This window comes from Sus scrofa, chromosome 10 (assembly GCF_054392235.1).
Source record: "Sus scrofa isolate SSC_HxYL_T2T_F1_AM1 chromosome 10, Sscrofa_HxYL_maternal_Yorkshire_Landrace_v2.0, whole genome shotgun sequence".
Taxonomy (NCBI): Eukaryota; Metazoa; Chordata; class Mammalia; order Artiodactyla; family Suidae; genus Sus; species Sus scrofa.
The window spans coordinates 65,078,017-65,105,410 of record NC_139392.1 but is presented as its reverse complement, the minus strand read 5'-3'; the positions used below and the strand labels follow the sequence as shown (position 1 = coordinate 65,105,410).

At 39.6% G+C, this 27,394-nt stretch overlaps 1 protein-coding gene across 6 annotated transcripts; it reads right to left on the bottom strand.

Annotated features, from left to right (window-relative positions):
- Positions 1-841: 841 nt before the first annotated feature.
- On the bottom strand, positions 842-27,326 carry C9orf72 (C9orf72-SMCR8 complex subunit). Of its 6 annotated transcripts, none has more exons than XM_084979868.1 (12): positions 27,260-27,326; positions 25,275-25,393; positions 20,664-21,151; positions 18,797-18,856; positions 15,141-15,236; positions 14,450-14,514; positions 12,430-12,502; positions 10,430-10,546; positions 7,600-7,835; positions 4,137-4,194; positions 2,783-2,892; positions 842-2,679 (listed from the first exon to the last, which is right to left on the bottom strand). In XM_084979868.1, exons 3-12 carry the CDS (start codon positions 21,105-21,107, stop codon positions 2,493-2,495), a joined length of 1,446 nt encoding a protein of 481 aa, XP_084835994.1. In that variant the 5' UTR covers positions 21,108-21,151; positions 25,275-25,393; positions 27,260-27,326; the 3' UTR covers positions 842-2,492. The 6 variants fall into 6 exon arrangements, with proteins under 6 accessions (XP_084835994.1, XP_013835653.1, XP_013835652.1 ...); XM_013980199.3 differs by lacking the exon at positions 27,260-27,326 and adding an exon at positions 27,102-27,160; XM_013980198.3 differs by lacking the exon at positions 25,275-25,393 and having other exon boundaries at positions 27,233-27,326.
- Positions 27,327-27,394: the final 68 nt, after the last annotated feature.

The window sequence follows — 27,394 nt, the reverse complement described above, 5'->3', positions numbered from 1 at the left end:
GTTTGGATTTCTTCTTTGGTAATTTTAGCAATGCAATGAAATGTATCTTCTAAAGAAACCTTTCAACTGTGGTATTTATGAAATTTTTTTTCCTGGGGTAAAAATGTCAATCTTACTTGTTTTCCAGATTAAAGGGTTTAGATTCCTTGTACTTTCACTTTGTAACAGTATTATAACAGTAAATTTTTTTTTTTTTCGGCTATACCCACAGCATGCAGAAGTTCTCAGGCCAGGGATTGAACCCATGCTACAGCAGTGACAATGCCAGATCCTCAACCCACTGAGCCACCACAGAATGCCTATAACAGTATTTAAAAAAAAGAATTTACCCAAGCATTATCTTAACATCTGAAATATTAATGCATAACTTAAAAAATCAAAATGCAATCCTGGGCATTAAGCAGGTAGTCTTTTTTTTTTTTTCTTTTTAGGGCCGCATTCATGGATATGGAAATTCCCAGGCTAACGGTTGAATTGGAGCTACAGTGGCTGGCCTATGCCACAGCCCTAGCAATGTGGGATTTGAGCTACATCTATGACCTACACCACAGCTCACTGCAACACCAGATCCTTAACTCACTGAGCGAGGCCAGGGATCAAACCCCCATGGATACTAGTCGGATTTGTTCCCGCCACAACAGGGACTCCCGAGCAGACAGTCTCAAAAAATAAACACACACACACAAGATTGCAGCATCATATAGAACCTGTAACTATATCTTCTTGCAAAAGAGAAAAGCAATTAAAAAAACAATCTGGATACAATAAGACTGTCAGCTGAGCAGGAAGCCAATCAGTCTTAATATCATAGCACTGCTTCTTGAACAAATAACTGAAAGAGTCAAAATATCAAAGATATTTTATTCAAAACTCTCCATCTAGGAGAAAAGACTTATAACAATGTGTACACATGCTTTAATAACTTATTTCACTGTACAACTTGCATCCTATGTCACAGTACCATAAATCAGCAAAAGAAAATAATTAGCACTTAAATAGTCTATCATGTAAATAGCACTGAATGAAAGGTTCAACAAGATGGTATCTGTACATTTTCCACGATTCATCCACAGAGCATTTGTCTTCTAGGTGTGTATGTGTTTAAAAATCGAGGTGTCTACACCTTGCTTATTAGTGATGTTAAAGGCTATTAGGACCTATGTTGGTTTTGGTTAAAGTTTGGGGACGAGGGCTGCGGGACTCTATCACTTTTATCCCTTTCTTGTATTTTTCCCTTTTATGTTACTTCCTCAAGTTTAAATTAAAATATTTTTTTAATGTGTGTGTATACTATTATGTCAACACTGTTCCAGTGCGGAATTTTGTTTAATTGGTTATTTTACGGCTAGCCAAATGGTACAGACACAGTAAGGAAACAAAAGAAACTGACCACTTAGTTCTGCCAAAGTAGCACCTAGGAAGACAGCACGTCAGTAAAGTCTCTCTCCTGCTAGTTAGTCCTCACATGATGCAGGCAAAGAAACATGGCAACAACTTCAAAAATAATGGGCAGAAATTTAAGGAAGAAGATACTATTCTTCCTCCTGAAAAAAAAAATATCTTACCAGTTAGTATTTCTCTACTGCATTTAATAACCTCGGAGTTATGACTGCTAAATAAGAGCAGACGATACATGAGGAGAACAATATAAAAGTGAGTGACTTATGGAATTTGAACTTCTTCCAAGTAATCATATTTTCCAAGGGGAAAAAAAAAGGCACAGGAGGTACATTTTTCAATTTGGCTCAAAAATAATGAAAATGAATTGAAAAAGTTGGCAATAACTACTGAAACATAAAATCCAATTCTCTGTATTTTCTTTGACAGAGCTCAACAAACAAACACAGGAAAAAAACACTCTGATTGTGGTTCCCTATAACTGGGACTATATGTACTGCCTGACATTTCTATATGGATTGCATCCTAAGGACCAAAACTAATTATTAATTTCAAGAAAACATCTCCTCGATCAATATTTTCTTTCTAAAACTTAACCTGAATTCAACTTCCTTGTGTGGAACTGAAATGATTTAAATGCCCTACTTTCCAGCTAATTGTTAAAAATACTACAGTAACCCCACATACTAAGGACCATCCTGAGATGGAGAGCCAACTAGCATTACATTGGTGAAAACTAACTCAGATTTCACATTGATATATGTAAACTGTGAATCTTAAGTTTCAAAAAAAAAAAAAAGTACTTGTGGTCAAGTGTACATCCTATGATCTTGAAAAGACAGCAATAATATTTATTATAATTGTAAACATAAGTCTGTCTCCCAGGAGAGCACATCTAAGGAAAAGGTGCTTTTATCGTAACAATGCCCCGGACACTCCCATACAGACTCGTGGTGACAAGTGTAGTGTCACTTAACTGCCCCTGCCGAGTAGGACTCCAGGGCAGGACCTCGGGGAGTTACATTTCCCAACACCACTGAGCTACTTTAGCAGCAATTATGACTGTGACGAAATATCCTTAATAAGTTACACGTTTAGAAAGTCATTAGGACATCTCGTTCTTGCACACTAGTATAGAAAGGTCTTCCAAAGATAAAGGAATGGAGGCCTGGCTTAATTTTCTCAGCTAGAGCCATTATTATGTTAAGATCGCCCTCTGCTGTTAGGTCAAGGTCTACCTTCAGGTTCCGAAGCGATTTAAAAGGCTTTTTCCCCTTCTGCCTACAAAGAGTAATAAAGAGAAGTTATACTATGGAAAATGTCCAAAGGGAACAAAACAAAAGGAATGTAGGACGGTTTTTCTTCCATTCAGGGTTTGACTTACGTATCATCTTCTATGTATTTTATTAGCGTCAAGGCTTTTCTGTGAAGGACAAGCAGAAATTGTGCAAGGAAAGTACTCCTGAGAGAGAAACCGGGTTTCAAATGAAAGACCTGCAGGAAAGTGAAATGTTTTAATAAATAATCTGCTCCTGTTCTAATTATACAGCATGTTTCCGTAGTGTTGACAGTGTCTGGCCCACAACCTATGTTAGAGCAGCTCTCCTTAATCATTTCCATAGATGCGCCCTGACAGACAGGAGGAAGTGGAGGTGCTGGGTTTGAGAGTAATCTGACAGTTCTACTCAAATTTTTCCTTCCACCTTAGGTTATATCCATCTTTATTATTAAAAATCGTTAAGTTACCTGAAGTTGTGTTACTTAACTTTTTCTGCTTACATCTCTAAATAAAATTGGAGCTCCCAGAAGTAGAGCTATGCTTAAGCTATGTTTTTTTTTTTTGGCTTTTAGGGCTGCAAATGCAGCATATGGAAATTCCCAGGCTTGGGGTCGAATCAGAGCTATAGCTACCAGTCCACACCATAGTTATAGCCACAGCAACACGGTATTCAAGCTGCATTTGCCACAGCTTGTCAATGCTGGATCCCTGACCCACTGAGGGAGGCCAAGGATCGAACCCACATCCTCATGGGCTCTAGACAGATTCTTTTCCACTGCCTCACAAGAGCTCCTAAGCTATGGTTTTGAGGTATTCTTATTTTTCTATTTTGGGCGGGGGGTATGTGTGCGGTGGTAGAATGATTTCTGCTTGGGAAGCATGGCATTACACGACCATGAATTATTCTTGAACTTTGCAATACGACACGGACCATGTAGAACTGGATCCAAAATTTCTAGTTAACCCAAGGATCTTATTTCAAAGCTACTTCTCTGCCACTGTTTCCTGGCCTGATCCCTTATGACAAAGCTCTGTTGTATTAAGAAATGAGACCCATATAATCTCTAATTTTCCTTAAAATTGACAGATTTTTTCCAAAGGAATGAGACAATAAAGATGTTACCATTTAAGTAAATTTGAAAGACATGTTTGGCTCAATTAAGGCAAATAAGCATCTGTACACACACCCCTCTTCATCAAAAGAAAACACTCTTGGGTTATAAGTTAGTGTTTAGAATGAAAACATTTATCATTTGAACCAGGGGATGTTGCATCTTGCATTCAGGCTACACTCTACTAATGATTTAGAAGAAAAACAATTTTGACATTTTAGAAAGACCAGAGACCACACAAAAGGACTTAATTCTAAATTCCATACACAGTACAGGCACTGTGGGATATATTATAAAAGAAAACAGGTCATATCATTCACTCTGAAAATCTCAGGCTTAGCATTTACCTGATCCAGGAAGGCTTTTACGAGAGTGTCTCGGTGTAAGACATCTTGAAAAATATTCCTGCGAAGAAAACAAACCAGCTGTTGTCTGTTTGTTGTCAGGCTGTACAAAGCTACTTTCCATAATCTCTCATGCCAGTCGGTACATTAAATTCTTAGAAATAGGATTATAGGCATATTTATAAGAATTAGATGTATTTGCAGTTTAAAATAGATATTCATTTTAACTCAAGGATACATTTGTCTATTACCGGAGTTTGTCAGGCCACAATGTAATTATTTTCTCTTAAATAGTATAAGCAGTCCTGGGATGGGTATGTATGTATCTCATCAAGGTATTTTAGTACATTAGTTACCTTATAAAAAAGATTGAGAGACTTAGGCAATTAGTAAATATAATTACCAGTTCCTGCCATCTCAAAAATGTAAAACAGCAACAAAAATAAACATACACCACTACCACCAAAAAACCCAAAACAAAAGGCTGTCTTCATTGTACTGATAACCTCTTATAAGCAATTTAGGAAGAAAAAAGGTAAGAGGACAAAGGCTAGGAAACATTCAAGGGAGATTAAGGAACACACACAGATTATCTGCAACTTTTGACTACTGCGTTTGCATCCACAAGCCCATCGCTTGGCAAGTGACATGAATCGGCAACTTAAGAAGTGTTAGCTATGTTGACCATACTACTAGAGTAAGAAGTTTAGCTGTAATTCACACTTGAGATCATGTGTATCTACAAAACAACCTAGGATACAGCAGGTGTCTAAAAAAGAAAAAGACTGTCCCTTCCCAGGTCCCAGCCCCTTACATCTTTTCTCTTCTTCCTTCTCCTTGCCTAAAGAATGTACCGGGATGCTAAGTCATATTCAAGTCAGAGGGGTAATAGAACATTTGCTAAGTAAGCAATTTTTAGCTGAAAAGAAAGACTGAATATAGCAGGGATCATCACAGAGCAGACAGGAGTAGCTGGGAAGGGAGTGTGTGTACAGAGGTAAATAGGAAAGTACCTAAGATTTCCTAGTTTTAGGAATTGAGTGCTCCATGCCATAGAAGCAAACTGAAGGGGGAAAAAAAAAATCAACATTTCACAATTATTGGCTGTTCACATAGTGGCCAGTGAGGGCACAGACAGTACCTACTCTCTGGCTTTGGAGAGAAAATTCAGCTATTTAAGACTAGTGTTCTCAATACACCTGTTTCATAAATTAATTTTCTTGGCCATAAGTGAATCAGATGAAGCAAAGTGTTAAAAAAAGAATATTTTCGGAGTTCCAGTCGTGGCTCAGAGGAAACGAATCTGACTAGCATCCATAAGGACGGAAGTTCGGATCCTGGCCTTGCTCAGTGGTTTAAAGGATCTGGTGTTTCTGTGAGCTATGAGAGTAGGTTGGAGATGCAGCTTGGACCTGGCATTACTGTGGCTGTGGTGTAGGCCGGCAGCTGTAGCTCCAACTTGACTCCTAGCCTAGGAACCTCCATATGCTTCGGATGTGGATCTAAAAGACAAAGAATATTTTTAGTGACTGATTATTTTCATGTTTTTGCAGCAGGTGAAATTATCTTTATTTTTTATTTGAAATTACTTTTAAACGTTAAAACTAAAAATACCTTAAAATAAGTAATATTGTTTAATCTAAAAAAATCTATCTTTACAAAAGTTATCAGTACACAACCTAGTGGTTGAAAGTATTATTTCTGGACAATATATGTTTAGAAAATTTTCTTAGAGCTGGCAACAGATTTTTCAAATCCATGACATTGTTTTGTTATCAGCAAACAAGAATAGCTGGCTTACAGTCAAATCAGCGAAGCAAACGTAACTGGCTAAATGATAAGCATACAAGTATCTCTTCTTAAAAAAAATACCATTCTAAAATTCACTAAATTTCCCCCAAAAGAGCTTTCTAGCAACTTACCAAAAAATAGAAAAAAAAACTGTGTAGGAAAGAAGAAAATGTTTGAAGGCTCAGATTAATTTTGAGACATATGTACCTAAATCACCTATATGTAAACATGTAGGGACCTGGAGTTCTTATTTTGACCAATTTGCTTTTTAAATCAAGTCCCCTAAATCTTTCAGAGGACCCCACAAGAACACTGGAGAGCTGGGAAAAACAGGGTCCCGGTGAAGCTGTCTTTCTGCATCTGGAGACAAGACAGGTGAAGCTGAGGCCCCCTGGACACAGTGTCCCTCTGCTATGCTTTTGGGCCACGCCTTCTATGCTACTCTCGGTGCTTCACGTGTCTGTCACCTCAGTTCAAAATTTTTCTTAAAGACAAAGGACAGGGTTGCTCGCTCCAATTTTACTGCTGCGTTTATACATTCAAACCCGGATTATGCCAGTTCACATTTACTAAGCACATTCTATGTGCCAGGCACTTTAAATCGATTAAAGAGAACCATATCTAATTCTTTTCCTGATTTCAGAACATCCTTTAAGTGTATTATAATTCAGATTTATAATTTTTTTCCTAACTGAATTACTGTTAGAATTACTGTCAAATTACTGAATGATAATAAATAACACAATATAAAAAGTAAAGTATTATTTTTAGAAAGTAATATATTAACATTTTGTTGTATTTTATATTTATTATATCAAGGGAAAAAAAGACTTAAAATTACTTATTTGATTAGTAATTCTTCTTTGATTTAGTTATTTAGCCTTTTAATGAATCTTGTACACTAGGCTATAGACAATGCATGGTGCTGGGGCTGGGCTGTCTGCTATTAACCTTATTAGCACCTAGTACCGTGCCTAGGGACTCAATATTCATTTGTTAAATAAATACTTAAATACTTACCTTTAAGGACTCATCTAGCCTCTCTTATGAGGAATAGTTATATTAAGAAAAACAGCTGCTGTATATAGCACAGGAAACTCGATCTAATCACTTGTGATAGAACATAATGGACGATAACGCGTAACAAAGGAAGGTATATATAACTGGGTCACTTGGCTGTATAGCAGAAATTGACAGAACACTGTAAATCAAATATAATCAAAAAAATTAAAAAAAAAAAAAGAAAAACAGGAGTTCCCCTCGTGGTTCAGCGGTACCAAACCCAGCTAGTATCCATACGGACGTGGGTTCGATTCCTGGCCCCGCTCAGTGGGGTTAAGGATCTGGCGCTGCTGTGAGCTGTGTTTTGTCAGATGTGGTTTGTAGGTTGCAGACACGGCTCAGATCTGGCACTGCTGTGGCACAGGCCAGCATCTGCAGGTCCGACAGAGCCCCTAGTCTGGGAACCTCCATGTACCTCAGGTGCAGTCCTAAAAAACAAAAACAAAACAAAACAAAAAACCCAGAAATTTAAGAAAAAATATATGATTAACCAAATATTTCTTCCTGTGTAACGCTCCAGCATAACTTTTAAACATCAAATTGTTCTTACTCATAAGAGATACAACTTCATAATTCTGCTTGAGGACAATACCAAAAACAGGGCATGACATACAAATCAGGAGTGAAGCTCTCGTCTGTGTAGATGACGGTGTCCTGAGCCATGTCCTCTTCTGAAGTGGCTCTCCAGAACGCTGCCAGCTCTGATCTCATGTACCTACGCTGATTATAAATATGTTCGTGACAGGGTGGCATCTGCTTGACAGTGTTGATGTCCACATCTATGTGTGTGGTGGGGTAGGGCGCATACATGACTTGCCGGAAGGGAAGCACAAAGCTTCCAGTTGAATCCTGTTGTTATGGAAAGAAAATTTACTGTCGTCTATTCCAAAAGACATGAAGAATTACCTTTTAATTAAAAAAACTGGAGTTCCCCCTGTGGCTCAGCAGAAATAAATCTAACTAGTATCCATGAGGATGCAGGTTTGATCCCTGGCCGCTCTCAGGGGGTTAAGGATCCGGCGTCGCCGTGGGCTGTGGTGTAGGTTGCAGATGCAGCTCAGATCTGATGTTGCTGTGGTCGTGGCATAGGCTAGCGGATACAGCTCTGATTCGCCCCTAACCTGGAAACCTCCATGTGTCGTGGGTTTGGCCCCGAAAAGACAAAAGACAAAACAAACAAACAAAAAAAACCCAAGAAAGAACAAAAAACCCCCCGAACTTAAGCTTGGCTTAGCAAATCCAGGTCTAGAAATATATCCTAGAAAATTAAGCACGATTATGTGCCAAGTTTGAGTGACATGTGCCCTATAGCACTGCATTGAATAGGATAATGCCAGAAACAACCTAAGAATATAAAAAGAGAAGTGATTAAATAAATAAAAATGGCCTATGATTTAGCTGCTAAAAATTAAGTTGTCAATGTTTATGTGTTGATACTGAAAGATGTTCACAATATATTGTGAAAAAAGGGGGTTAAAACATGCATAGTTACAATTCATTAATTTTCTGGGGGGAAGGGAAGATATGAAAAAAATACTAACAGAAGAAAAAATATGCCAGATCTTAACAGGGGTTTCACTGGATAATGAGATTACACGTGACTTTTTATATTCTTCTTGATTATATGTTCTATTAAATCTCAGTGTGTGTGTGTGTGTATATATATATATATATATATATTTTTTATTTTTTTATTTTTTTTTATTTTTTTGGCCTTTTTTTTTTTAGGGCAACTCCTGAGGCATATGGAAGTTCCCAGGCTAGGGGTTGAATAGGAGCTGCAGCTGCCGGCCACAGCCACAGCAACACTAGATCCTAGCTGCGTCTGCAACCTACACCACAGCTCACTGCAACGCCAGATCCTTAACCCACTGAGGGAGGCCAGGGATTGAACCCACGTCCTCATGGATACGAGTAGGATTCGTTTCTGCTGTGCCATAACGGGAACTCTGGTATTTTTATAGTAAGTAAAAAATATACTTCTTTCCAGGTATAGTCAGTAGAACAACCTGTTGCATATAACAAGTACCTGTTGTGTATGGGGCACCTGGTATGTATTATGAAGAAAAGAAAGAGGCTATTTTCAATTTTTCACTCTTATAATACTATGATCATCCTTTTCCTAAGTAAAATAGGAGGGTAAGTCTTGAACACTTTTAAGGCTTTTGACACATAATGCCAAAGTATTTTCTGGAAGGCTATATAATTTACACTTGCATGGAAAACTCTTAAAATACTTTTTTCATTAAATTATAGTTTCAAGTTTTCTGCCATGCATTTAGTATTGGCCCCTTTTAGGGAAAAATCATATGATTAAATGAGATGATGCTGAGGAAATAAAAGTACTAAGTACTTCTTATGCCTTTGATAGGAGAAGTTTTAATTTTCAGATTTGTTACAATTCAAACCAGAAATGAATTTCCCTGAGTTTCTCTATTTAAATATTATTATTTTGAGTTCATGGCATGCACATTACTGAAATGTAAAAGCTGAATGCAATTTTTATTTGCAACAATTTTTAATATTTTTTCTTTCATTTTACTATGCCTACATCCAAAAGAAAGCATTCACTCTAAGACTCACGGAACCACTAGGAAATCTACTTCTTCACGTCTCTGACTATGATTGCAACATCAACAGATTCAACAAGGTGAATAACACCTCCCCATAATTACTGAAAATAATTGCTAAATTTATATTTATCTATTTTGCTCCTTGAAAGCAGACTTAAGAAAATAAAGGAAAAATATAAAATAATTTTTCGAATATGTATACATAGATATAGGAATTGCTCAAATCCTACACATTGTCAAGAGAGGAAGCAGTTTAACATTTTCTTTTCTTTTTCTTTTTAGGGCCTCACCCATGGCACATGGAAGTTCCTAGGCTAGGGTTCGAATCAGAGCTATAGCTGCTGGCCTACACCACAGCCACAGCAACATCAGATCCAAGCCATGTCTACAACCTACACCACAGCTCACGGCAATGCCGGATTACTGACCCATTGAGCAAGGCCAGGGATCGAACCCACATCCTCATGGATACTAATTGGATTTGTTTCTGCTGCACTATGACAGGAACTCCCCATTTTTTTTTTTCAATAAATATAGTACATAAACATAAAATGGTAACATGAAAATTCAAATCTGTTCCCATTTTAGTTGTGCAAGTTGATTCAAGCACACATTAAAAAAATAATAATCCTGAGGCCTGATAGCAGCTATAGGAAACCAAAGAGAAACACAAAGAAAGCTATTCTGTGATGTTTCATTGATACTAACTAGAAATTCATAAAACGTCATGCTCAGACCTGGGTAAAGGAAGTCAGCTTCTTGGCATGTAAACATTAGATGCATGAAATGCTAATATTCAAAATAGATTTATAAGAAGTTTCAAAAATAATTTAAAAAAATGGTTTCACTTGTGATAAATGGAAATTATACCTTTAGTAGACCTTGTACAAAGAGCCCTGACTCGTACTTAAAGGATGATTCTGCTTCACATAATCTGGAGCATTTTCTCTCTGCTGGAGTCAGAAAAAGGCATAATGTTCTTACTATCTGTAAATGAAAATATTTCAGAATTAAAATATGCAGTAAAAAGGCCACTGGTTTGCTTATGAAAGGGATCTCAGTAGAAATTTCAATTACTATTGTCAATAAAATCTTTTTGAAAGATAAGTATTCTTAGTCACCTGGAATAGTCTATGAGATATAATACTTGTTGCTTAAAATAGGGATTCTGCAGTCAAGTAAGTTTGGGAAATGCTAGCAATTTTACTGTATACTGTATCAAAATCTTTAATATCTGAATACACATTTTGGCTCTCCAGATGACTGATATAATGTGCAGACGTTCTCAAACTTATTTGACCTTGGAAAACCTTTATTCCATGTCTTAGTCTTATATTAGGAGATGATGACCTAAAATAATTATCGATTTTATCTCTACCCAGCAGCAAGTGTGTTTCAAACAAGCAAACAATTTGGACGAGAAAACTAAATGCGATTAAATTACGTAGCATTATGGCTTCTGTTTAATAATTCTAAATGTGAAATCCCATTACAATGAATATCAAAGAATGTCCAAATTCTTCAACAGAATGAGAATTAATTCTATCAAATTTAATTTAAAATGAGCAAGCTGGAGTTCCCGTCATGGCTCAGTGGAAGCGAATCTGATTAGTATCCACGAAGACGCAGGTTCCATTCCTGGCCTCGCTCAGTGGGTTAAGGATCTGGCATTGCTGTAGCTGTGGCATAGGCCAGCAGCTGTAGCTCTGATTCGACCCCTAGGCTGGGAACCTTCATATGCCACGACTACAACCCTAAAAAGCAAAAAAGAGAGAGAGAGAGAGAGAGAAGCTTTTAGGCCAGAAGAGGATGAAGCAGGAGGAAAATGTTTAAAAAACACAGAGCTTCAGAACTGTGGGTACTTTCTCACTCCAAAAGGCAACTGGGAAGAGCCTATGGTACAAATTGAAAACTACCTTCTTGGGGTAAGAGAAATAAAAATCAAGGGTTATTTGAGTATAGGGGTAGCCTATTACAGAAAAAAATTTACAAATATACTTGTCAAGCAAAGTCATTCTTAACATACCTCCTATGTAAAACTCAAAAAGAATAATTAGGTTTGCTTAAATTGATAGATATATGACTTATCTCTCTCTACTGAGTTGGTCAGTGAAGAAAAGTGCAAAATCCTTTTGTTTATTGCGTAAATAAACCTGGAAAGGTAACTGTTTAATTCCTCTTTTTTTTTTTTTTTTTTCTTTTTTGGCCACCCAGCAGTATATGGAGTTCCTGGGTCAGGAATCAGATTCCAGCTGTAATTTTGACTAAGCTACAGCTGTGAATCCCTAACCCACTGTGATGGGAAGGGGATGGAACCTGTGTCCAAGGGCTCCCAAGACACTGGCGATCCTGCTTCACTACTTTGGGAACTCCTGTTAATTCTTTATTAACTCATGTACCACTAAAGGAAGTGGTCACAAATGTTACTGAATAAGATATAACCTCCACTGACCACTTAAAAGCAACAGGCTCCTAAAAGGAATAGATGTAGGGAGAAAAAGCGAGATAATAACATCAGTATGAATGATCAGGTACCATTTCTTTGGAATTAGTACCAAAAGTACATAGCTATCTTCATATTTATTAAAGATAACATCAGGAAAATAGAAGACACATGTTTTTAAAAATATCCTTAAGCCATGTATATAGTACTGAGACTGGCATGAATTATCACAGTGAAAATGATAAATGACTTCCTATTCAGTTTCAACTCATTTTTGCCACAGGGTGACACAGTAATTTGGTCAGACTATATTGCCTCCTTATACTATTAGATTATCTTGACTGCAATGTAATCTTTAAATTACAACCCATGATATGTTGGCAGTAGTAAAAAGTCAGATCATTTGCTGGATTATAAAATAAATTACCTTATTTACTTTCTCTGCACTGCTGCCTACTACAACAGAACAGCCACAGGTTTGCAAGTGTGAGCTGATGGCACTATAAATTGAAGAAAAAAAGATTAAACAAAAGACAGGTGATCTCCACATAACTCTTAACAGCTTTACACCATGAACACAAAGCTCTGACTATAATGCCATCTTTTATTTCTATACTACTTTACATTTTCTACCGCATGCCTTTCACAGTTTCCATCTGAACCACTTTGTAGTGGAAGAAACTTCAGGTGCAGAGAGGTAAGTGATTTATTTAAAGTTATATTGGATTAAAAGTAACATTATGAATGGCTGACACCGAGCAGCATTAGGACTAAGGAGGTTCTGATTCACACTGTGTAAGGCTTCATGAAGGCTTTCATGTAAACACACTCTCTGAGATTCCATCATGAACCTCAAGACTGCGGACATAATAGCAAACACTTGATCCTTTCACCCATTTTTTTTCTAAATAAAATTTCATGATAATCTGTAACTGTCAAACATTAAAGTAGAAGATGACATTACATATGCAGAGGGAGCACTCAGTTAAGAGACTAACATGTAGGCACTTGATAATACTGGCTATGATTCTCATTATTATCATTTTCTTTCTTATTTTTTTGTCTTTTTAGGGCCGCACCTGCGGCATATGGAGGTTCCCAGGCTAGCGGTTGAATCAGAGCTGCAGCCACTGGCCCATACCACAGCCACAGCAACTTGGGATCCAAGCGGCATCTACACCATAGTTCACAGCAACGACGGATCCTTAACCTGCTGGACCATGGATCGAACCTGAGTCCTCATGGATACCACTCAGATTTGTTTCCGCTGAGCCATGATGGGAACTCCCTATCATTTTCTTAGAAAAATATAAAGTGTTAGCTATTATGTGCTGATATGTGCCATGCACTTTTTAAATAAATGCTTAGTATGATTTATCTCAACAATGCTTAGAACAATCCTATGAAGGAGGTACTTTTCGTCCTATTTTACAGATGAGCAATTGGAGGCAGCTTGCCCAGGGTTATAAGTGTAGTAACCCAGAAAGTCCGATTTTAGAGCTTGCAATGTTAAGCACTAATACCTATTGCAGCCTGGAAAAGATCATACAAACATGAATAATTTTCTTTCTAGGCTAAATAAATTCATCCAAAATACAACTTAATTTGAAATGGTTCTTAGTTCAGTTTTTTTTTTTTTTTTCCTTTTTTAGGGCCACACCTGCGGCATATGGAAGCTCCTAGGCTAGGGGTCAAATCAGAGCTACAGCTGCTGGCCTATGCCACAGCCACAGCAACGCCAGATTCAAGCCGAATCTGTGATCCACACCACAGCTCCTGGCAATGCCAGATCCCTAACCTACTGAGTGAAGCCAGGGATCAAATCTGCATCCTCATGGATCCCAGTCAGGTTTGCTAACCACCGAGCCATGAAGGGAACTCCCTTAGTTCATTTTTAAAAAGATAAAAAATAAGAAACTAGAACCAAGCAAGGGACCATCAATTCTTGTCTGGGCATTATGGAAACTCAGCTTTTTTAAATATTAAAATGAGGGAGTTCCCATCATGGTACAGCAAAAACAAATCCAACTAGGAACCATGAGGTTGCAGGTTCGATCCCTGGCCTTGCTCATTGGGTTAAGGATCCTGAATTGCCGTGAGCTGTAGTGTAGGTTGTAGATGTGGCTCAGATCTGATGTTGCTGCAGCTGTGGTGTAGGCCGGCAGCTGTAGCTCTGATTGGACCCCTAGCCTGGGAACCTCCATATGCCTCGGGTGTGGCCCTAAAAAACAAAAAAAAGAAAAAAAGTTAAAAAGAGTAACATCAAATATACTATAGACAAGTAATCTGTGAAGTTACACAAAACTAAACAATAGTTCAAATATGTACTAATGACCCTAGAATAACCCTAATTGATTACTATTTCTTTCTTCCAAATCTTGTCATAGGTGAGCATAAGATCTGCATCTAATTCATTCAGCTTTTTTGAAAAGAAACAAAATTCTTACTTGAGAAGAAAGCCCTCATGACAACTGTCACCGATATCATCATCATTGAGAACTGTATCAGCTATCTAAAATACAACAACAACAATTTTTTTTTATTCTGGTTACAGCACTGAAATAACATTTTTAATACACACGTTTTCTGAGGTCTAGAGTCAATATAACACATTGCCCTCATTTTTGAGCATCATGAATCCCCATAAAACAATCTGTGCAAACTTGTAGAACAAATGATGTCAAAACTGGTCAGACAGGTTAAGCAACAGTTTTTATAAGAACAATTTCCTCTTTTGAGGTGTCACAATCAGAAGACAAATCTTAATCAAAAATTCAGGAAACAACAAAAATAGTTTCCTAAAGATTCTTCTCTAATACTGATTGATTCTCCAAGGTCTGAAATCCTCCCACTTCTAGGAAATACAGAAGTGGTGAAATTAACTAAATAAATTCAATTTTGTCATATTCCTATTTCTGAACAAAAAGCCTCTGTTTGGCCATAAAATTCAGGATTTTCAGTGTGTTTGTTAAAGTGGTTAATAAGTCATATGACTAGTATGTATGACAAAAAAATGTATATTAGTAAAATTAGAATATTATTAATATATATATATAGTAATATAACTCAAAGGCGTTGATAGAGGGTACCATTGTGTTGATAGAGGGTACCTATTTAACATTATAAGCAAGGACTTACATCTATTTCTTCAGGAACACTGTGTGATTTCATAGATGAAAGCAATTCCATTACAGGAATTACTTCTCCAGTAAGCATTGGAATAATACTTTGACCCTGCACAAAAAAGTAAAATGAAGTGAAGAAAATCACATAATATAGGATAAAGTGGGTGATAAAAACGAAAAGCTGAAAGCAAAGAATAACACCCTTTGATAGAAATATTTCATAGCTTGTTCAAACATCCCCAAACAAGTCTACTACTCCAAAACAGTTCCATTTCTAAAGGATTTACATGCTAGTTAAAACTCATTTTCTTTCTTCCAGGAATAATTTTCTTTAGTCAGAATGGAATCAGTGGTTTATCATTATACATTATAAGGGTACTATTCTTTGCAATAATTAAATCACATCAAATTTAGAGAGGATGTCTTCTGAAATTTTGAGATATAAGAACTCTTGTTAGGAGTTCCTGTCATGGCCTAGTGGAAATGAATCTGACTAGGAACCATGAGGTTGCGGGTTTGATCCCTGGCCTTGCTCAGTGGGTTAAGGATCTGGCATTGCTGTGAGCTGTGGTGCAGGCCGCAGATGAGGCTCAGATCTGGCATTGCTGTGGCTGTGGGTGTAGGCCAGCAGCTGTAGCTCGGATTCAACCCCTAGCCTGAGAACCTCTGTGTGCCACGGGTGTGGCCCTAAAAAGCAAAAAAACGAAAACAAACAAACAAAAAAGAACTCTTGTTAATCAAAGATCATCGATGCATTTTATATTTAAAAATGAAGAAAGCCAAACATAAAAAGATTTTGAAATCCTCAGCAAATAACTCAGTAGTAAAGCTTAAATCTCATCTCCACATTTGTGTAATAAGGTGTAATCCATCCAAATACAAATCAAAGTCATCACATATATACACACACATATATATATATATATATATATATATATTTTTTTTTTTTTTTTTTTTGTCTTTTTGCCTTTTCTAGGGCTGCTCCCACGGCATATGGAGGTTCCCAGGCTAGGGGTCAAATTGGAGCTGTAGCCACCGGCCTACCCCAGAGCCATAGCAACTCGGGATCCGAGCCACGTCTGTGGCCTACTCCATAGCTCATGGCAATGCCAGATCCTTAACCCACTGAGCAAGACCAGGGATTGAACCTGCAACCTCATGGTTCCTAGTCAGATCCGTTAACCTCTGAGCCACGACGGGAACTCCCCACATATATTTTTAAGAATCAATAAAACACACAACTTTCCTTTAGTGTTCCTTCAAGATAATACTACTTATTAATCTAAAAAATGTAATTCTGAAATCTGCAATTTCTAGAATAAAACTGAAACCTCAGTACAGAACACCACACATGTAAAAATGTCTCAAATCCAGGTGCCCCCCTCGTTTATTCACTGCTATCACCACTCCCCCCAAATGTTCTGTGCATTCTGAATACATAAGCATTTTTTTGGGGGGGGGGGTCTTTTTTAGCTATTTCTTGGGCCGATCTGGCGGCCTATGGAGGTTCCCAGGCTAGGGGTCCAATCGGAGCTGTAGCCACCGGCCTACGCCAGAGCCACAGCAACTTGCGACCGGAGCCGCGTCTGCAACCTACACCACAGCTCACTGCAACCCGGATGGTTAACTCACTGAGCAAGGGCAGGGACCGAACCCGCAACCTCATGGTTCCTAGTCGGATTCGTTAACCACTGCGCCACAACAGAACTCCAGAATACATAAGCCTTTAAAGAGGCTGATGAAACTGTCATGTCTACCAATGTTTAGCTATAACATGTTTTTATAATCACATATTTAGATCAACCTAACAATAGTTATTTCCCCCCTCACTCATATTTTATGAAATAATTTTATTCAAACTCTTTACATGCATTTTAAAATCAGAACCTCTCTCATCCCAACAATCAGTTCCTTTTTTTTTTTTTTTCTCTTCCATTTTTGGCTACTCTGCAGCACATTTAGTTCCTTGGCCAGGGATCAGATTTGTACCTATGACGCAACTGTGGCAATCTGGGATCCTTTAACCCACTGTGCTGGGCTGGGGATCAAATCCACATCTGGTGCTAGAGATGCTATGATCCCACTGAGCAGCAGCAGGAACTCCAGTCAGTCCTTTTTTAGAGTGACCTAACCCAGGTTTCGGAGCCCCTTATCGCTTAAGTTGCTTTGGAATGTAAATGTGATGCTGTCTCTGGAAATTTAATCCTAAATCATAGGTTCCCTTACATTATTCAGGGGATTTTATTATTTAAAAAAAATTCATCCTGGAGTTCCGACTGTGGCTCAGCGGGTTAACAAACCTGACTGGCATCCGTGAGGATGCAGGTGCGATCTGTGGCCTCACTCAGTGGGTTAAGGATGCGGCATTTCCGTGAACTGTGGTGTAGGTCGCTGATGCCGCTTGGATCCCTCATTGTTGTGTCTGTGGCGCAGGCCGGCAGCTGTAGCTCTGATTGGACCCCTAGCCTGGGAACCTCCATTTGCCATGGACGCGGCCCTAAAAAGACAAAAGAAGAAGTACCAGTTATGAGTTCCCAGGTTCAATGAACCTGGGAACTCATAACTGGTACCTGGCTAGTACCTATGAGGAGTGGGTTTGATCCCTGGCCTCATTCAGTGGTTGAAGGATCCAGTGATGCCGTGAGTTGTGGTATAGGCCTGCAGCAGTAGCTGCAATTCGACCCTAGCCTGGGAACTTCCATATGCTGAAGGTGTGCCCTTTAAAAAAAAAAAAAAAGAAAGAAATGAAAGAGAAAAAGAGAGAAAGAAAAAAAGGAAGAAAGGAAGGAAGGAAGGAAAGCAGAAAGACGGAAGAAAGAAAAAGAAAGTCCATCTTGGTTGTTTCAGGCTTGTGAAGGGAGAACTAGGGAAAAGGGGTGTTTAGACTGGAATTTTAAGCAAGGAGCGAGCGCAGAGGGTGGCCAGAGGCAACGAGAGTAAAAACTAAGAATGCTCTCTCCACAGGGGATTCTCCTTCAGAAGTCTCTGCCCTAGGCTGGAATGCTTTGCAATTCATTTCCATAAGGGAAGCCACATCCTTGCCATCTTGCTTCTCAAACCCTGGTACCTGTGCCCTAAGGATGTTCAAAGCCAGGAGATAAACATGCACATGACATGTCTTCCTGGAGACTTGATACTACTGGAAGCCCAAACGATAAGAAGGAATCTCAGTGGCAAATTGCAGCATTACAACAAATAGGTATATCAGACTGAAATGTAAATTGCATGCATTTTAAAGATCCAGCATGAGACTTCAAAGAAATACTATACTTGGGAGTTGTGCCTGAAACCCCAGATTCCTTCTGGTACTCACTCTTCTGTTACAACTACTTCTGTGGGATGTTTGAGAAGCAATACCTGAAAGAATATCTCACACAGAATTTTTAATTCTGCTATGAACAAGCTGTCCAAAACTTATTCTATGCAAACAGAAAAAAAGGTAGCAGAATGTTAATTGATAGATGCAATTACCCTTTAATTCTTTAGGTCTAAGATATGGAAATTTTTATCTGGTTTATTCCATGTATTTCCGTTAAGGGTCTGTTCGTATTCAGGTTCACTCTGTCAAACTAACATGTCTTCCGGGTCTTAAGAGAAGCAGCCCTTATTTTTATACAGACATATGCCATGGGTCTGGTGCTGTCTGATAATACACAATCTGCACCTTACCTGATCTTCCATTCTCTCTGTGCCTTCTAAGACTATCTTCTGGACATTTTCTTGCCTTTCCTGAGCAAGAGAAAATTCATTAAAATTAAAAAACCACATTATTATTATTATTTTGCTTTTTAGGGCCATACTCATGGAAATTCCCAGGCTAGGGGTCAAATCGGAGCTGTAGCTGCCGGCCTACACCACAGCCACAGCAATGCCAGATTTGAGCTGCATCTGTGACCTACACCACAGCTCACAGCAATGCCAGATCCTTAACCCACTAAGCTTGAGCAAGGCCAGGGATCAAACCCACAACCTCACGATTCCTAGTCTGATTCGTTTCTACTGTGCCACGATGGGAACTCCAAAAAACTACAACATTTCGATACTTGTTTATTTTTCATAATACAGTTATTTATTTATTTAGCCAGGCCTGTGGCCTGTGGAAGTTCCTGGGCCAGTGTTTGAACCCATGCCACAGCCATCAGCTGCTGCAGTGACAACTCTGGATCTTTAAACTGCTGTGCCAAAGAGAACTCACAGTAGAGTTAAATGGCAGACGTTTCCTTGCGTGAGGATAATATTTTTCACTTCGGGGCAAAAAAAAAAAAAGGTGTGGGGGAGAATTAACCCAACAAATCCATGCTCTCAGAGACAATACAAAATAAAATAAAAACACCCTTTTTGTCTACAGTTAAAAACAAGATAATTTGGCAGAAAATGGTCAATGTAACATCTGCATAGTTTCACAAAAGAAACTAATGATTTTCAAATTAGGTAAGATTAAGATGAATCTAGGGAATATAGAGCTTCCAGATTTTGAATGATTGTCATAAACATGAGAAATAAGGAGGCAAGCCTGCTAACACAGTAAAACACTCTTGTTTATTTATTTATTTATTTATTTTTGTCTTTTTGCCTTTTCTAGGGCTGCTCCCGAAGCACGTGGAGGTTCCCAGGCTAGGGGTCTCATCGGAGCTGTAGCTGCCGGCCTACACCACAGCCATAGCAACGCCAGATCTAAGCCATGTCTGCAATCTATACCATAGCTCATGGCAACGCTGGATCCTTAACCCACTGAGCAAGGCCAGGAATCGAACCCGCAACCTCATGGTTCCTAGTCAGATTCGTTAACCACTGCGCCACGACAGGAACTCCAAACACTCTTCTTTTAAAATATACTCTTTTTCCTTACTATCTGGTAAAAAAGCCTTATAAAATTAATAACACTTGAATGGATTTCCATGTTAGTATCAAGCTGCAAAGCACAAAGTAGAATTAAATTTGTTCTTCTCATCTGCCGAAATTATAGTATGTGGAAATTAAACATCACCATATATTAAACTATAGGATTTACGGAATAGCAATAATGTCCTTTAGTTCAATCTGCAAAATTAAAAGGAATATCTCTGGAAAACCAAGAATTTCAACTTGTTCATTTTACAAATTTGGGAACTTGGCAAAGAACTTAAGGGGACCAAAGGCTATATGGTCAACAGCTTATGAAACAACCATTCTGAGTTGCCTACACTTTACACACAGTGATAAGTGAAAGAGAGGGTCAAATGATGCAAAAATGAAAAGCTTAGAATCAAAGCCTCCCAAGACAAATCCAAACTCTAAATCTTATTATGTTTCTTAATTTCACTAAGCTTTACCTTTCTATTTGCAATGTGGACCCATCATTTCCTACCTTCCAGGGTTAGCACAAAGACCACAGACATCAGCCTAGGTCTACCTGTACCTAACAGGGTAGAAGCAAAAAACAGCTCCTGTTTGAAGTTAATTGCATATAATTTCTAAAAGGTAGATATAAGTCGTCTATGAACATAAATTTTCAGTGGCTGGGTTAGCACATTTAATAAGCTCAAAACCCACTCACCTTGTGCATCCATATCCTTCCTTTCCGGATAATGTGTGTTAATCTATCCACACACACCCTGTGAAGTGGGAGGTAGAAGCTCAGCTCCGTCTGGGGAAGTATGATTGATAGTCCATATGTGCTCCGATCCCCGTTCCAGTTTCCATCGAAGATTAATGAAACAATAATCACTCCCTTTTCAGACAAGACGAAAAACTTCACGTCTATGGCTCCACTCTCAGCATTGCGAAGGATTTCTCCATTGAGGGTATGGTTGGCAAGAAAAGTGATTTCTCCGTCGCTGAGAAGTACCTGTTCCGTCTTTGGAGCCCAAATGTGCCTTACTCTTGGGCCAAGAATATTGTCCCAGTAAGCAAAGGTAGCGGCTAATAAAGGGGATTCACCACTTAAAGCGATCTCTGTCTTGGCAACGGCTGGAGATGGCGGTGGACAGAGAGTTGACATTGCTGCATCCCAAAGGTCACATTATTTGAAAGCTCCGGGAATATCTAAATGATGACACACAAGAGCTGTGATTAGGTCCAGCAAGTGAAAAAGTCATCCATCAAAACGCAAATGGCAGTTCCCATCGTGGCACAGAGGTAACGAACCCAGCTAGTATCGGTGAGGACTCGGCCTTGGGATCAAATCAAAACTTGATTTGATCCCTGGCCTTGCTCAGTGAGTTAAGGATCCAGCGTTGTTGTGAGCTATGGTGTAGGTGGCAGATGTGGCTCGGATCCTGTGTTGCTGTGGCCCTGCCAGTGGCCGGCAGCTGTAGCTCTGATTAGACCCCTAGCCTGGGATTCCATATGCTGTAGGTGTAGCCCTAAAAACCAAAGCAAAGCAAAGCAAAACACAAAACAAAACAAAAACAAAAGCACAACAACCAAAAAATTCCAATGATTTAGGCATATATGGTTTTCTCCTCTTGAATCAAAAAGATATGAAAGCATGTCTCCTACCAGGAAAGAGACAGTAAACCAGCATGGCAGGTGTACACTAAATATTTGTTGATATGATGATAATTTTACGATACATAGTAACTTGCCACTTATATTCAGGGTAAAACCTTAAAATCCAAAAATAATGACCTTAAGAAAAGCCTCCGAATATTAATAATATTAATGTGAAATATTATATACTAAAACTCATAGAATAGACCCTTATTGTTTCTCAATACCCAGCCTATATGCAATTCAAATATGATTGGATATTTGGTTCCTAAACCGTAGGAACTAAAGAGAAGCAAATTCTTAGTTTAGTTTAGGAAAGGGAGGACTCAGCTAAAGACCATGACACCTGTTGTGGGCTAAAGTGTGGCCCCTGCCCCCTAATATATATATAAGTATATATGAACAATATATGTAAAAGCCCCAACCCCCTGTACCTGTGAATATGGCCTTATTTGGAAATAGGTGTAATCAAGTTAGGATGAAGTCAAATTGGATTAGGGTGGTCCCACTCCAATGACTGGTATCCTTACCAGAAGAGAGATTTAGAGACACGCAGAGGGAAAACAGGGCCAGGTAAAGATGAAGGCAGAAAGGAGTGATGCACCTACAAGCCAAGGAATATGAAGGACTGCTGGTAACTACCAGGCAAAGAAGGATTCTTCCGTGCACCCTTTGGAGTATGCCCCTGCCAACACCTAATTTCAGACTTCTATTTAATTTTTGCTGTTTTACATACCTAATTCATGGTACTTTGTCATGGCAGTCCACACCTAACAGTAGAAAATCTTAAAAGTGGCCAAGGTGAGTGGGTGGTGGTGGGGGGGAGTGGGAAGAAAGACAAAACACTGCAAGAACACAAGAGTCTGGAATCATAGCAGAAAATGAGCAAAAAGTCCTCAATGCCCTCAATTATTTTCAACAACACTCTCTGGGCATCAGGGTACTATGGCCCAATACTGGTGTTGAAGATGACAGATAAACATATTTAATATGCTATTCAAGAAAGCACTGCAGCATTTTATCTTACGAGGAGGAGTTCCCTTCGTGGCTCAGCAGTTAACAACCCCGACTAGGATCCATGAGGATGCGGGTTTGACCCCTGGCCTTGCTTGGTGGGTTAAGGATCCAGCATTGCCATGAGCTGTGGTGTAGGTCACAGACTCGTCTTGGATCTGGCGTTGCTGTGGCCATGGTGTAGGCTGGTAGCTGTTGCTCTGATTCTGACCTCTAGCCTGGGAACTTCCATATGTCGTGGGTGTGGCCCTAAAAAGCAAAACAAAGTAAATAAATAAATAAATATCATTACAAGGAGAGTTCTACACTAAACAGCTAAAGTGAAAAAGCTTCAGTCATTTAAAACATGTAGAGAACTAAACGGCTGGATGGACCATTTTTACCTTTCAATCTACTGAGAAAACAAAGGCTGAACTGCCCCCAGGTCACCAAGCCAGGCTGGAATCCAGGTCTCTTGTGTATCTTAACTCACCCCAGTATATCACTCTAAAAGTGTGCGTTCAATGTGTTAGCATAAAATGAATTACTCCTGCCTAACATTAAAACTGAACCCTTATGTGTATTCAATGTCAATGTCATTTAAGCAGGCTGAACATGATGGAATCTATTCACCCTAACAGTAAAGGAGAGCAGTTAATAACAGGTGAACTATGATGTATCTATCTTTGCCTGTATGATTGCTTTGGGAAACAACCTTTGATCTAAAACTAAATTCATGTCAAAGCAAACCATTTTACTTAAATAATTTTACCTACATCTTGTCGGGAGGGTTCAGTGATTGATGCAAAGCAAAAACAAAAACAAAACAAAACTCTAATTTTAGAGCATTGTATGAGCACTTTCATCATGATGTCAAGAATAGGTATACAGTGCTTGGCAAAACATCTTAGCGACATATGTGCAGAAATGGTTTAACGAAAAACAATTCTTGTGTACTCTTTATTTTAGAAATATTTACTTTTTATTTTATTTTTATTTTTTGGTCTTTTTAGGGCCACACTCGTGGCATATGGAGGTTCCCAGGCTAGGGGTCGAATCGGAGCTGTAGCTGCTGGCCTATGCCATAGCCACACCAGATCCGAGCTGCATCTACATCTATACCGCAGCTCACGGCAACCCAGGATCCTTAACCCACTGATCGAGGCCAGGGCTCAAACCTGCATCCTCATGGATGCTAGTCAGATTCGTTTCCACTGAGCCATGATGGCAACTCCTATTTTTAAATGTGTTATATCAATTTAATAGACTCAAGACACTATACTGGGTATAAGCTGCATAGCTTGTTTAAAATATCCACTGTTACAGATACAATTTAGCCAGTTCACAATGACAGAAGAGAGGAATATGAATTGAAACTGTAATGATACTATGATAATTAATAACAGTAAATTGGAGGCCAAGTTGATGAATTTAGTAAAAAAAGGCCACACAATTACATTGTAACATACTCTTCTTTTGTTCTTCCTTTTTGGATAAAAGTGGTGAATAATCATAAAAGCAATAAATACTGCAACCCAAATGTTTCATCATTAGGAGCTCCTGCTATGGCTCAGTGGTAACAAGCCCAACTAGAATCCATGAGTACATGGGCTCAATCCATGGCCTTGCTCAGTGGGTTAAGGATCTGGCATTGCTGTGAGATGTGGTGTAGGCCTGCGGCTGTAGCTCCGATTCCACATCTAGCCTGGGAACTTCTAGATGCCGCCTATGAAGCCCTAAAAAGCAAAAAATTTCATCATTACATTGAAAATAAAAACACTTCCTTAAAAGGAATTGAGCACTGGAGCAAAATCTGGTTGGGTTATGGGAAAACTTTTTACCTGATTGTGAAAATTCAATTATTACAGACCACTAGTTACCAGTCACTCTCACTGCCAGTATCACTAAAAAGAAAATAAGGAATGAGGATTATGTTGAAATGTTAAGCTTTAAATCTTGCCAAAAGAAATAACTTGAGAAATGAAAGTACAGAGAAATAGTTAGGAGAGTAGTAAAATGAGTTTACTAACACTTCAAGTCACCATCTTTGGTAAAGAAAATCCATACATATGCACGTTTAAAAAAAAAAAAAAATCAGGGAGTTCCCGTTGTGGCACAGTGGTTAACGAATCCGACTAGGAACCTTGAGGTTGCGGGTTCGGTACCTGCCCTTGCTCAGTGGGTTAAGGATCTGGCGTTGCCCTGAGCTGTGGTGTAGGTTGCAGACGTGGCACGGATCCCGAGTTGCTGTGGCTCTGGCGTAGCCCAGCGGCTACAGCTCCAACTGGACCCCTAGCCTGGGAACCTCTGTATGCCGAGGAAGCGGCCCAAAGAAATAGCAAAAAGACAAAACAAAACAAAAAAAATCAGTTCAAAACCAAGAGTCTTTGGGAGTTTCTGTTGTGGCTCAGCAGAAACTAATCCGACTAGTATCCATGAGGATGTGGGTTTGATCCCTAGATGGACACCTGGCATTGCTGAGAGCTGTGGTGTAGGTTGCAAACTCAGCTTGGATCCTAATTTGCTGTGGCTGTGGTACAGGCCAGCAGCTGTAGCTCCAATCTGACCCCTAGCCTGGGAACTTCCGTATGCCTCAGGTGCACCCCTAAAAAGCAAAAAAAAAAACCCCAAAAAAACAAAAAAACTCCAAACAAAAAAAACCCCCAAAACAACAGTCTTTTACCTATATATCTTATTTACATGTGGTGCTGGCTCTACATCAAGGGTTATCAAGCAAAAGCCCTAAGAGTCTTTGAGGAAAGTCAGGATCCAAATTGGGTGACACAGTGGCTTGCCACACTCCTGTAAACAAAGAATAGGGTTCATGAGGATGTACCCCAATATACTTTCTGAAAATAATCCAATATATGCAGGCATAAAGATTATATTAATTATGGTTTTTTTTGTTGTTGTTGTTTTTTTTGTCTTCACCTGCAGCATGTGGAAGTTCCTGGGCCAGAGATCAAACCTGAGCCACAGCAGTGACAATGCCAAATCCTTAGCTGGATCCTTGCACCACAAGGGAACTCCCTCATATGTTAAAACTGTTTGAAGTTTTGCTTTTTCTTAAACTTAGAGTAGAAACTTAGAAACTAGAAAACTACTTAATTAAATGGAAACTTAGAAAACTGCTTAATTAAAACAGAGCCGGGGGCAGGCTTGAAAGATAAGAGCTGCCTTCCTTTTTTTTACTTCTCTGAAAGCTGTTTTGGACTGCTAACAGTCAAATAGAGAGACTATTTCATCAACTTGATAAGGGACAAAAAGAACCCAAACTTTAGTTCCTATGTAGTTGTTTCTGGGAGCATGTTAGTGCTGGCTTCATGCACAATCTGCAATGTGGTCTATCATTTCTCTTGTTTTTGTTTCATAGGTGTAGAGTACAGTCATTACGAGGTAGTTTCCAACTGATTCAGGGCTTTCCTAGACTGCCAAGGTCCTGGCAACAGTATTTGTGTCACATAACATCATCACATATTAAGCATTCTGACTTCATACTATTAATTCCCCATGTATACATTTTAGCTTCTGTGAGGTTCCCATTACCTCACCTTAAAAGTCTTCTAAAGTCTGAGATTGCTATCTAATAGTATTTTTCCAGTCTCTTTGTATAAATTAAAAGTGCCAGACCACATTGTTTCCCCTTGCTTTGCATCATAAGAGCGCTGAGAACAGTTTGAAGGGGAATTTATCCACTGGCCACAACCGGATTGTTTTTACTAGATCCTAACGATCTCTATTGTTTGTGAAAAAGCCATCTCTCTTGGGCAAGTGCATTACTCCCCTGACTCCTGAATACAGAAGCCTGGTGGAATTCACAGGAGCCAGATCGTGTGTAGACACAGCAGATGTGTAATCAGTGCACTTCTTTCTGCAACCGATACCATCAGTCAAGTGATGTCCAAGTCATAATGGTCACTTCCTTTAAGTCTGTGCAACCTCAGAGAAGTGAAGTAAGAACGGGAACAAAACCCAGTCTAAAACTGCTGTCCAGATTTATAAGACATCAACAATCCTCAGAAAGGTCAAATTCTGTAGTATTACCCCACCTCACCTCACCCCAATTAACCCTCCCTCGGACCCTAACTTGGTTCGTAACAGCCAGGCGCCCCCAGCCCTCTGGCCTTCCCGGGGACAGGCCTCTCGGTGCCCGAGGCTCCATTCCCTCGAGCCGGCGGCACAGGGGATTCCGAAGCATCCCTCCGGTTCTCACGCCGGGTCCCCGGGGAAAGAGCCGGATCCGGGACTACCGGCGGGAAAGCGGGAAAGGGGCTCAAAACCCAGCCAGCCCTGCCTCTGCGCGGCTGCTGCCGGAAAGCCCCGGGCCCAGATGGAAGTAACTCCACTAGTCGCCGGGCTGGAAAAGCCGCGGGCGGCTTTCGATCAAGGAAAAGAAGAGCAAAGAGAGGACTAGACAAGCCGAGCCTTGGGTAGAGCCTTCGCCGCCGCCCCTGCGCGGTCCCAGCGTCCCGACCCAAAACAACCTCCTACACACCAGCTTCTCACTCACCCACTCGCCTTCGCCCGCGCCTCGGCTGCTGCTGCCGACGCCGCAGGCATAGGGACCGCAACCGCAGCCCCGCCCCCGCGGCCCTGGCCACGCCCCCATGCCCGGCCCCCTCGCGCGTCGCGAACCCGAACCTGCTTTACGTCGTGGTCTCTTCCCACCTTGTGCCCTTCTGGTTAAATTGTATCCCGTAGCCCGTCTTTCCTCGTTCACTCCAGCGAATAATGTGAGAGCAAAGGGAGGAGAGAAAGGGCGGGAAAAAACAAAACCACACACCTCCTAAACACACCCCCCTG